General features: G+C 43.6%; 1 protein-coding gene across 1 annotated transcript in view; it reads left to right on the top strand.

Moving 5' to 3' along the window:
* The first annotated feature begins 569 nt into the window (after nt 1–569).
* Nucleotides 570–12644, top strand: part of exoc6b (exocyst complex component 6B) — a 76543-nt gene continuing 64468 nt past the window's right edge. The window contains 6 exon segments of the mRNA XM_034568830.1: nt 570–793; nt 8007–8172; nt 8302–8349; nt 8427–8517; nt 8779–8824; nt 10273–10477. Coding sequence (XP_034424721.1) covers nt 705–793; nt 8007–8172; nt 8302–8349; nt 8427–8517; nt 8779–8824; nt 10273–10477 — 645 coding nt within the window. The 5' untranslated portion in view covers nt 570–704.

The raw sequence follows: 12644 nt of genomic DNA, 5'->3' as shown, positions 1-12644 counted from the left end.
GTAGTGCGTGTTGTCTGCAAAATAAAAGCATGCAATTTATCTAAACGTATGAAATGTCAATTTATTGGTATGATTATACCACTAAGGCTTAGAATAGTGGAGATTTATTGAATACACAGATAAATGCTACATAAAAATGCAAAAATTAGCGTAAACTGAGGCCATGTTCATACTTAGTCTCTCTATTTTGAAAAGAAATAGAGGAAACTCTGAACGTACGAACGTTAGATGCAGGTGGGCTCTTACTCCCACTTTATTGTTTCCGGTAAATTAATAACTGTCAAAATATCAAAAATAATGTGAGTGTAATAAAGTACAACATATATTTACATAGTATAAATGGTTATAAATTCAGTGTAGTAAACTAAATAGCATTGTACTCTATATGTACATAATTATACTATATATATATATATATAAACACATATTAATTTAGATAGAGGGGTTCATGTATTATATAGTTTTATTATTACAATATTCATATTTATTTATCATAACATTACACGTTGTTCAGGTGTTTGCACTTCCGGTTGTTCCGCCCATCGACACATGACCCCGCCCCCTTTCCCCCCACAAGTTAACACCGCTCACTCCCGCTGCTCTGTAACCACAGCGAACCAACCCTCACACGCAGCGTGCACGGCCAGTCCGCTCGGCTCGGTTCGGTTCAGCTCGGCTCGGAACCGTCCACAGCAACATGCAGGATGGCGAGCATGGAGACCGCCGCCGAACATGAACGCATCCTGCGGGAGATAGAGAGCACCGACTCCAACTGCATCGGACCGACCCTCCGGTGAGTGAGAGCCCGCACCGGGAGCCTCTCCCCCGGCTGCTCCCCGGTCCCCCTCCCCGGGGAGAGCAGCTGGACCCCCGCAGCCGCGACTAGCTCCGAGTTAGCAACTCCCCCGACGCCCCTGAGGCTGGGTCCAAACTTTAACAAGCATGCGCCCATTGTCGGACAGCTAACCTGCTAACTTTAGCAAACACTAAATCTAGCTCATTAAAAAATGACGCAGCGTGTAAACGTTCAGACTGAGTTTAATCATCGGACTTCGTCTTTAGCTTCTCTTCTATTTACCTTTCTGCTTATTACACTTTTATTTGTTATCAACTTGTCCGGGGGTGGGGGGGGGGGGATTTCAGTAACTCATGCTAACGCTAGCTACCTCGGCTAACTCATTGACATTCTGCTCAGTGGTGGCAGAGGCTGCAGGGGGAGTCGAGGCTGTCTGTGGTGGCGAAGCTTCTCTCTGCTCCTCAGGCAGCGTCTGTGCCTAATGTCGGTCACTGTCACCTGGAGGAGCTCCGGCAGGATCAGGGGCAGCTAGCCTGCTAGGTGGTTAGCATCAGCTGGGATGCATTTCTACCAAGGAGTGTCAAGTGCAGCAGCCTGTGTGCACTGAATGAGACAGTTCACCACCCCCCCCCCCCCCCCCCCCCCCCCCAGGGATAATTCAGCATTATACACACACACACACACACACACACACACACAGAGACACAGACACACACACACAGACACAGAGACACACACTGCTTGTAAATGCTCATGAGTGTTGTTGCTGTTGCTCAATAATTCAGAGGAAACTTCCCTTGCAGGGCTGAATGACTTTTCTGTTCGTCTTTTAGTGTGTGTGTGTCAGTGTGTGTGTGTGTGTGTGTGTGTGTCAGTGCCAGTGCCAGCTTCATGGTTTCACATCCCTCCAGTCTGTTCTCCACGCAGCTGTGTTCGGATGTGAAATGGGCCCCAGTCCTCTGTCCCTGCTGACATGCATGTGGAGACACGGAGACAACACAGTTTATTTTGAAATTGAACCCTGATTGTTTTTTGTCTCAATCCTTTACTCTAGAGCAGCACTAGAGCTGTTTTCTGACATGAACTCCGGTGGATTGGGCGCAGACGTCTTCTGGAGTTTGTCTTTCACATGTGAAGAAGCAGCAGGAGATTGTCCTGGTCAGACGTGTTCACGACAACAGGAAATGGTCCGGAGCGAATAAATTCTGCTGTGGAAATCACATTTTAGTTTACAGCACTTTGACACCAGTGTCAGCTCAAATCGCTGAAAGCACTCGAATCTCGTCATCTTTCTAATTTCACTTAAATAAAGATATTTGTATTCTTCGTTAGAGATGCCATCAACACGTCCACTCGCTCGTCTTCTCGTTTTCTATAAATTTTCCTGCTGTATTCTCACTACTCCTACGTCTCAGATGCTTTGGGGTCGTGATTGCTCGCTCGGACTGGCTTCGCTTTCTAGCGTCCTCCATTTTCGTAGCAAAACAACGTCACATTACAGACTTACCACACCGATCGGTCAAGGTGACAGTGACTAGACTGTATGTTGTGAATTCGATCAGGTCATTACAGTTTGAATATGATGATCCTCTCTCTGCTTCCTGACCCAGAAGAGCTGCTGCTGTAACAAATCCACCAAACTCTGTTCAGAATTCTTCATATTTTAACAGTTTCCTGCTGAATATTGGAGATAAACTCTGTTTTTTTAATAACTTCTGAGTCTTTGTAACTGATCCACAGTTCAGCTTCACTCTTCAACTTGCTGGAGCTGATTGTGACAGTTGAAGCTGTGACTCTCAGTCCGTTCCACTGTAAAGAGCAAGTTTCATTCAGGTATATCTTCAACAGGTTCTGTTGTGGCCTCTCAGTAGAAACTGTGTCTGAGCTGATTGTCCAAAGAGGAAATAGGCAGTGAGTGAATGAACAGGGTGTGTGTGTGTGTTTATAAGTGCCAGTGTGTTTTCCTCTTGTCCCTCCGTATTGGTCACTTTCTCCTCGCTATGTAGGCCAGTCGCTGTGCCTGATGGGAGTTTATCAAGCCATGATAAGTGTGTGTGTGTGTGTGTGTGTGTGTGTGTGTGTGTGTGTGTGTGTGTGTGTGTGTGTGTGTGTGTGTGTGTGTGTGTGTGTGTGTGTGTGTGTGTGTGTGTGTGTGTGTGTGTGTGTGTGTGTTCGCTGGCGGTCCCAGTCGCCATATAACATCATGAGCTTTGTGTGACACCTCTGGCTGCCATACTCTCCTCCTCTGAGAGTGTGTGCGTGCACGTCAGAGCCACGGCGATTGATTCAGGCTGGCAACCTGTACTGTTATTCTTCTTTTGTCTCGTGTGCCTCCAGAGTGATGTTTTATCTCCTCCAGTGTTTCCACTTGAGCCAGTGCACACACTCACACACTTAAAATATAATAGCAGAGTCTATGTTTGTAGCTGTCAGGTCATTTTCTATTTTTAGCCCAGAGGGAGGTTGAAGAGAGAGATTTCAGAGGCGAACGCATTAGATGATGAAGGAGGCAAGTGTCAGCTGAAAGAGACACCGTTTTAGTTTTCTGCTGAATCCCTACCAGAGCAATACAAGCAGTTATCAGCATGGTTGTTTTTATTCCTTATCAACCACCAGCGACTTTACATGTTTTCCAATTCCTGTTTTGTTACACACGTGCTCTACAGAGATAAACGCGTGTGGGACGAGAAGTCCCTGGTTGTCTTTCCTTTTGTTCGACGGCGTCATGTGGGGCCGAGGATAAGAAACAGTTCAACACCAAACACATGGAATTGTTTGAAATTTCCAAATTTTCTTTCCAACAAAGGGGAAAGTAAAAATACAAACATCAATAAAAAAATGTCTAAATAAGTAAACAAATTAAATTGTATGGAAATATATATTTCTGTACATGCTTCTTACTTGTTTATGTAAAAGTTCATATATAATAGTCTTTTTAAGGATTTTTAAAGTTTTCTTAATTTTGCTTGTCCTTTAATTGAGCAACAATATCACCATTTTAAACCCTAAGTGAGTTGTCGGTGTGTGGTTTCTTCAGGTTTGTCTGTGCTCTGGTGCAGCAGCAGCTTGCAGGTCGAGTCCGGCTGCAACACGTCTCCCTGACAGCAGCATAACTCAGGATCTATGTGACAGGAGCACGACTGATCTGTGGGCAACTCCCACAGGTTACACACATCCACCCAAACACAGGAAAGACCTGAGTCTGTCTGCTTGCTCATATGAATGGAACAGTTTGGATGCAGCAATGGATTAATAGAAATCAGTTTGAGGAAGGCTGTAGTTCCATCAGTGGCTTTTGTGATGTTGTACTTTGTATTTTCAGATGTTGCAGTGAATTTGTGTTATTTTCTGTCTGTTGCTGACTGATTTTGTCGCTCATGTGTGTGTTTGCCTCAGAAACAGCTGAGTGTGTCACAACCTCGCACTTTTCTTTGTTTGTTTGTAAACGCAGATTATTCCAAGCGCGTTGCAATTTTTTTGCGTATGCAAACCTCATCCGTCAACTTCAGTCATGCTGCTACAAGTCAGGAGAAGTGTGTGTGTGTGTGTGTGTGTGTGTGTGTGTGTGTGTGTGTGTGTGTGTGTGTGTGTGTGTGTGTGTGTGTGTGTGTGTGTGTGTGTGTGTGTGTGTGTGTGTGTGTGTGTGTGTGTGTGTGTGTGTGTTCTGAGCTCCACCCTGTGTTTAACCCTGTGCAGCGGCCATTGATGTGTCATTAATAACAGGGAACCGTTTATGCATTTGCTTATTATGTGGTTTCCTACTACATCGTCATGGAAACTGGCCTTTCCTGATTGGTCGGCATGTGTCCATCAAGGACACAGTTTTTTTTCAGGATGCCAGTGCAGACGGTTTAACCACAGGTCTAAATCGGTGCGCTGGCTTTATTAAACAGCAGGTAACCATAGCAACGGTATTTGCCACCACTTAGCTCTAAATGTTGAGTCTACGTCTGGATTCTTTTCCTTATGTCGTTGCCGTAATATAAACATAATAAAGATGTATATAAAGACACGAGAGCTCCTCCATGTTTCTGATAAGTTCGGTTTTCATTAGTTATTTGATGATATAAAAACTTGATTGACAACTGCCTCCTGATTGGTCGGGCCGCCGGTGGGACCTCGATACAGTTTTTATGTGCTGGCATTTTAGTTTCGGTAAAATATGGAGCTGCAAACAATCTGTAGACGGACATGAAAACAGTTTCTATGTGACCTCTATTAATACAATATCTCCCTGTGATGTGATCTGAGATTTAGTTTCTCCAGGTTCCACACAAGTTATTGTTTTACACGTGTGTGGAGTGAACATTGCGTACATAACATAACATTACGCTGTTCATATGAGTCGTGCAGCTCAGGGTGGAACACTGACTGTCATCATGGTCTGAGAAATTCAACACAACTGTGTGGCTGACGGTACCAGGCTCTGTGAGAGCAATAGGCGTGTGCACGGTTATAAATTAAAACCAGTCCCTACACACAGACTCACACACACTCACATACACACACACAGACACACACACACACACTCCCCGCTGACTCATCGGTCTGTATGTGGGAGGGGACACATCCATTCTGACACACTCAGAGGTTTTTGTGCTCGTCTTGGGTTAAGATCCTATTGAGCCAGCTGTCACACACACAAACACACACACACACACACACACACACACACACTCCTTGTGTCAATGCTCCTCATTGTGAAACTTTTATAGTTTGTGTAGTTAAGTCGTCCAACCCACGATCTTTTCCTCCTCCTCCTCCTTCTCCTCCTCTCCCTTGATCTTGTCATCACTTCCTCTTACAGCTCCTTCTTCTTAATCTATGTGTGTCCAGATTGTTTTCCAACAATTTTTAGAGTCATTAAAATGTATTTAAGGACTAAAATGGGAGATGATGTAAACAAAATCTTGATTTCATCCATTTAAAGGATTTCTTGATGCCTGTAAATGGTAAATTATCTAATATTCCACCTATTTTAAGGCCCAAAGAAGTGAATTAATCGAACATTCGGTTTATTCTAACTTTGCAGATGTATAGATGTGTAAAAATATCTTCTAAAGGATTGTACGAGGTCTGTCCAACAGATTCTGCAATGAAGAGGCAAAAGTATCCAGTATTTCATTCATTCTAAGGATTAAAGGGTAATATTTAAAGGTTTTGAAAGGCCCCAGGAGCTCATATAAAACAATCTTCAGGGAGAAATAAGAAAGAATAAATGATCTAGCTGCTATTTCTTCTTTATTCCTGTGATCCTCTTCTTTCCTCTGCTCTCAGTGTACCAGGCACTGGGACACTTATAGGCGTGTGCACGGTTATTAATCAAAACCAGTCCCTGCTAACGCACACAAGCTAATCTTAGCTCATACACGCTAGTGCACGTTGTCCGGAAACAAGCTATTGTGTGTAGACTTCACAGGGGAGAGGAGCGAATCATTTATAACTTTGAACAACCTTGTTTTTATTATCCTGAACATGATGTCACTGCATGACAGTAATCAGGATTATCTCCTGATCGTTTTAACGACCATCTGCTCATTCAAATAACAAAGGGATTGATTTAACGCACAGTTTCTTAACTTTTCTCGTTCTTTCTTTTTCATTCACTTCTTCCGTGACACTTTCACTCTGGGGTTCATTGTGTAATTTCGATATTTACTTTTATCAGTCTGTGGCTTGTAACGTGGCTCAGTGTTTGTCGAGAGCAGCGGTTGAACAGTCTTTGGACGTCGGACACACACACACAGACACACACAGACAGAAACACAACCATTCCTGCACTTGGTTCTTTGACATTCATTCCTTGGTGTTTGTGTGTCTAAAGAAAGCAGTGTGTAGCGTCAGACCTGCGCTCTATTGTACAAGTCGGGCATTTCCTGGTCAACAGGAAGAAGGGTGGGGGATTCATATCCATACACAGGTGTGTGTGTGTGTGTGTGTGTGTGTGTGTGTGTGTGTGTGTGTGTGTGTGTGTGTGTGTGTGTGTGTGTGTGTGTGTGTGTGTGTGTGCGTGCTGTTTTTAGAAGCGAGGGAACACAGGAAAAGCTGTTATTTCTAAGACAGAGACAATTTATGTCACCACTACAATCAATTGTTTAAACAGATAAATGTTTTTCCTGTATCTCGAGCTTCTTCACTTACAGACTCAGTAACCCTACATACAGTTTTTTATTGGATCCACTTTCATTCTACGGAGACATTATTCAGGGTTCTTTTCTTTAGTTTAAGTTTTTAGCAACTGAGTAGCGTTGTAGTCCATAAAATAAAATAAAGTACACGTCAAATAGATGTTTCTGAAAGATGGCAACTCTGTCCCCAAATTGCTTCTCCTCATACTGTGGCTCCAGTTGAGCAAGATGGTTTTGTCCTTGTTCGTATCTGGGACATATTTGACTTAGTGGGAGAAAGTGGAGACGCGTCGTCCAAATTGTTGATAAATATTTATGATAATTGATCATAATTGACCTTTAAGTCAACAGCAGCATTAGGGTGTTTGTTTGCTCGTGTCTCGCTCTCAGCAACACTTATACTCACTAAACTCTACACTTTGTTTTCACTCAGGTGAAAGCAGCACTGTGGTGAAATCTGTGTTTGCAGGGGAAGTCCTGATAAAACCTCTCTCTCTGTTCAATGTTGCTTTGTTTGTCTAATGGCTGCAACACAAAAAAACAATAAAATGTACATCCAGGAGGAGGCAGTAGCTGGTTTAACTGTCTGGAGTGTGCAGAAGTTCACAGAAGAACAATATTTATCAATGACAATGACAATTTAAAATTATAAATATATGTATTAAAAATGTATTAAATATATAAAAGACACAACTCTTTGGTACAGTATCGAGATCTCTTGCAAACATAGTCGATCATTATATAAAGACGTGATGAATTTTAATTTAATTATATTAAATTTAACCTGTGTATGATTAAATATAGTCACCTTTATTTATTATGGCCTCCAGCAACACTTTGAACTGGAAACTTTCCTAGTGGACTAAAATAAAAGCAGGCTGTGGATGTCTGGAAAGTTTTGAGCACAGTGTTGCTGAAGAGCACTGCTGTAACGCCCCCTAGTGGACTTACGTGGCACATGCACCTATTTCCTCAACTGGACACCTCTGTCTCTCTGTCCTCACGGTCTCTGCTGTCACTGCTCATGTGTATATATAACAAAAATGACCCTTCTCACCCGTTGCCCTCTTGTTTTCCTCCAGGTCGGTGTACGATGGACAGGAACATGGCCTCTTCGTGGAGAAGCTGGACATGCGGATCCGGAACCACGACAGGGAGATCGAGAAGATGTGCAACCATCACTTCCAGGGGTTCGTCGACTCCATCACAGAGCTGCTCAAAGTACGAGGGGAGGCGCAGAAGCTGAAGGTGAGGAGGGATGGAGAGGTGGGGGGGGGGATGGATGAGACAAAAGAGTTAAAGATGGTAAAAGTAGATTTAAAAGATGATTCTTGAAGTTTTTTTTTCCTCATTTGTTCTTCATTTGTCCCGTTTCAGAGTCAGGTGACTGAGACCAACAAGCACCTTCAGGATGACGGCAAAGAGGTACATCCCTTTTCAATGTCTTACCTTCTTCACCTCTTTTCTACTCCTCCTCCTCCTCATGTTTTTCCTGTTTTCAGCTCATCACCTCCATGGAGGAACTGCAACAATGTCGAGTCCAGCAGAGAAACATCGCCACCACCATCGACAAACTGACCCACTGCCTCCCAGGTAACACACCCACAGTGTGAATACTGTGGATTTACACATAGAGACATGTTGTGTTGGTGTCTTTCTTTTCTCTTGACTCATTTAACAGAGAGAAATCCCTGAAATGTTATTTTTCTATTGAAAATCTTAAATTTTAAGTTTTTAAGGCCTATTTTCAGACAGTATGCACAAAATATCAAAATATCTTTTATTGCCGAATGTATAGTCGTGTTCTCAGCCTGATTACTGGTTGTTTGCTTTGTCCCTTTTTGACTTCACCAGTCCTGGAGATGTACAGCAGACTTCAGGAGCAGATGAGAGCGAAAAGGTACGTTATTTATTCTGCTTTACAGGTTTGAGACATCGTGTGCCTTCTGATTTATTCCTGAACTTTTACCCAAATAATTTTGATATAATTTTATAACATAGGACAAGATGGAGACTATCTCTTGTACTTTTGAAGGTCAGGTCTGTCATTTGTCATCTCTTGGCTCAGGCCCTTGTGGCGTTGACTGGTCATTAAAAGTTCTCACAGTGACAGGAAGCAACAGGGATGAATGTGAAATCAATTAGCACATATGATGTAAGTTGGGTTTTAAGTCTGATGAACATGTAACTTGTGCAGTGTGACTTTTTATCTGACTGTTGAGTCTCAGCCACTAGATGGAGGCAGAGCTCCTGGACGGAGACACGCATACAGCCCGTCTCTGTTTCTCTCTCTCTGCCCTCAGCCTGACCTGCAGACAGGAGTCTGGTTGGGTCATAAATTTGTCGTTTGTTTGTGTGTTTTTCTACTTCTCTCTGTCCTGCGGCTGCCGGGCTCAGCAGAGAGCAGCGAGAGGTCAGCCAGCGACGACTGCTCCTCGAGAGAGAGAGAGAGTGTGTGTGTGTGTGTGTGTGTGTGTGTGTGTGCGTGTGCGTGTGTGCGTGAGAGACGCAGTGAAGTGGAGTGAAGTGTTTTGGGGATATTGTATTGCCCGGGGTCCCTGAGGTGTGTCTGTGTGTGTTTATTTCTCCCTCTGTGTGTACGCTGGTGCTTGTCGACTTGTTTATCTTTGTGTGTTTTCTGCTTGCTTTTAGTCATGCATCAGGCAGCCAGGACAAGGTTTTACTGTTGCGTGTCTTGTTAGTTTGCCTAAAGTTTCTCTTCCCGTTTCTCCCTGACGTGGCCGGGACGCTTCTTGTAAAAGATATTTTTAATCTCAGTGGGATTTTTCCTGGTTAAACAAGAGTTAAAGAACTAGAAGGAGAAGAACTTCTACCTCCGCCAAGGCCCAACAGTCTCCGTATGAAAACCACATTTAAATTCACTCCGTTCAGATTTGATTTGGACCCACATTTTGAAATGATATTTGTGTAATCAGGGAAAACAAGTAATAACCATGTGTATCAGTAACACAGTAACACAAACTCACTGCTCGGACACAAAAAACAATGCCAGTGGGGTTCAGCCTAAGCCAAGTTCTACTTTCTAGCCTTATTTGTTAATGTACAGCAACTGAAGAAAACACTACACCCCTTATGAAACCAGATTTCTAGATCTGCCCCTTTGTCCAGAACTGCCCCAAAATTTGACGGATTGTTCCTTGACCCATGTTCCATCCTTCCACCAAATATTGTGGAAACAGGTTTAGTAGTTTTCGTGTTAAACTGCTGACAAACCAACTTTTAGAAGAAAAATAAATAACGTTCCTTGGCTGAGGTAACAACCAAAAAGGTTTGATCAATAAACTGGAAACTGTTTTCAAATGCCTCATATTCATATACGTGTGTTAGGTACTACCCGGCGCTGCGGACATTGGAGCAGCTGGAGCACACATGTCTTCCGCGGGCGGGTCAGTACCGGTTCTGCTCCATCATGGCCGAAAACATCCCCAAGCTGAGGACACAGATCCGGGACACTGCCATGACGCAGCTGAGGGACTTCCTGGAGAGCATCCGGAAGCACTCCGAAAAGATCGGAGAGACCGCCATCCGACAGGTACACAAATCACACACTAACATAAACACACTCAGTTTCCAGTTGTCAAACAGTCTGGAAGCCTCTTTTGAAAGATGTCCGTCAGCTCGTGCCAGACCCCTGATCCCATCACACTCATCCCAGCTGAACAATATGTGATGGAATTTCGCAACTCGTAATAAATCCACACATAAGAGCGCAGCTGAGCTTGATGGGAATATCATTATTATTGCAGGTATGAACCCCAGAAACCAAAGAAAACATTCAGTTCTGACCCGATGATTGAGGAAGATATAAAGTCGGACAGTTTTATGATTAATCCCGTGGAGCTCGTGAACTTCTGTACAAAACAATCTGTAACCGTTGAGTTATTTCACAAGAACACAGACGTCAGCCCGAAACGTCGGAAGCTCAGTGTCTGTGCGAAATTCTAATGTGATCAGTCCGGTCGTTAAGATGTATCCGGTTGGAATAGAACTGTTGTGGATCTTTATTTATTGTGTGTGTGTTTGTTGATCTGGACTGAACAGTGTGACTTTCTTCTTTATCATCTGTTCTCACGCCACAGATGACTTTTATCCTCCATCTTTGTCTCTGTTAATCAGAAGCAGCTTGTGTGTCTGTGTGTGTGTGTGTGTGTGTGTCGCTTTGTGGTTCTGCTGCCAGTAAACAGGCATGTAGTCGTTGCTGGAGACGTCTTGTTGATGAATATACACACACACACACACACACACACACACACACACACACACACACACACACACACACACACACAAAGGTACGAGAAGCAGCTTTTTGTGTTTTTCCAAGGAAGTTCTCTGTGTGTGTGTGTGTGTGTGTGTGTGTGTGTGTGTGTGTGTGTGTGTGTGTGTGTGTGTGTGTGTGTGTGTGTGTGTGTGTTGTGTTCTCTTGTGGGATCCTCAGCTCAAAGTGAGGCCTCTTGTTTATTCGTGTGACTCAATCACTTTGGGGAATGTTGCTCCACGGAGTGTGAGGACGAAGGGTGGGACGGGGACGAGGAAGGAGCGGGACACGACTTCCTTCGTTAGTAAATGGAGATTTTGATTTCCAGAAAATAAGAATATTGAGTGGCCTGGTGATTTATCATGAAAAGTTTAGGTCTATATAATTAATCTCTCTCTCTCTCTCTCTCTCACTCATTTGTAACTCAACACTAGTTTCCAGCACAATCTCTTTATCCAGCAGGTTATCCATGTCAAGTCATATTTGTCCTCTAGATGTCACTAGAGACCCAGTTTTTTACCAGGACCACAGCTGATAGTTGAGCAGACAGAGGAACAGAAGCAGTGCAGGTCATGGAGGTCACCAGATGGTTTGATGGATGTTCTCCATGGACTCAGGTCAACAATCTGACATTACGTTTTTCATCAAATTCGTCTTAATAAACATGTAAAACATATTGTTCCAGAGGACTGAACAGAATCTCCATATTTTTTCCCTGCTCCTCTCTAACTAATATCTGGTGCGACTGTGTTTCATCAGTACGATCTCCACCACACGTAATGAAACGCAATGAAGTCAGAGGCAGAAAACAGAGGCCATAAGCTTTCTGTTGCAAAGTTAAAGAAGGTTCTAGCCCTTACTGTTGTTATTTTAGATCGATTTAAACAGAACCAATGCAAACAACAAGCTCCTGAACTCAGCTTGGTGTTTTCAGAGCGTTGAAACTGTTCTGGACGCTCATGACGTTGCCTTTTCCCGATATTCTTTTCCCTCATGTGATGATTAAAGCATTAATTTGCCGTAAGCAAGGAGATAATTATGATCATATGAAACCCCAATGACGAAAACGCAGAGGGATACTTTCTCCACGTATCACTCCACAGCCACACGCTGGAAACCCTCCAGTGACCCTTCGGGTTGGGGGGTCCTCGGGCCGCAATTTGAGAATCACTGGTGTAGAAAATCCACTTGCAGTCGCTGAAGAAACTAACCGCTAACTCCTCTAACCACTAATTACGAGGGAGTTTATGGAAACCCCAGTGGTCCGGCAGCCCTGATACCGATACTGGGATTATGTTGTTGTATCAAATGTTTGGCTCAGAGCGCCCAGTCGGAAGCCTTGTAAATGTGTGTGTGGACAAAAAAAATTAGAAGTTCTTCCTTCCTTCCTTCCTTTCCTTTCCTTAAACCCTCCTTCACTCTTCTCTTCCTCCGTCTGCCTCGT

The sequence above is a fragment of the Hippoglossus hippoglossus genome, chromosome 18 (assembly GCF_009819705.1).
Source record: "Hippoglossus hippoglossus isolate fHipHip1 chromosome 18, fHipHip1.pri, whole genome shotgun sequence".
Lineage (NCBI taxonomy): Eukaryota > Metazoa > Chordata > Actinopteri > Pleuronectiformes > Pleuronectidae > Hippoglossus > Hippoglossus hippoglossus.
This window is presented reverse-complemented; position numbering and strand designations above follow the sequence as displayed.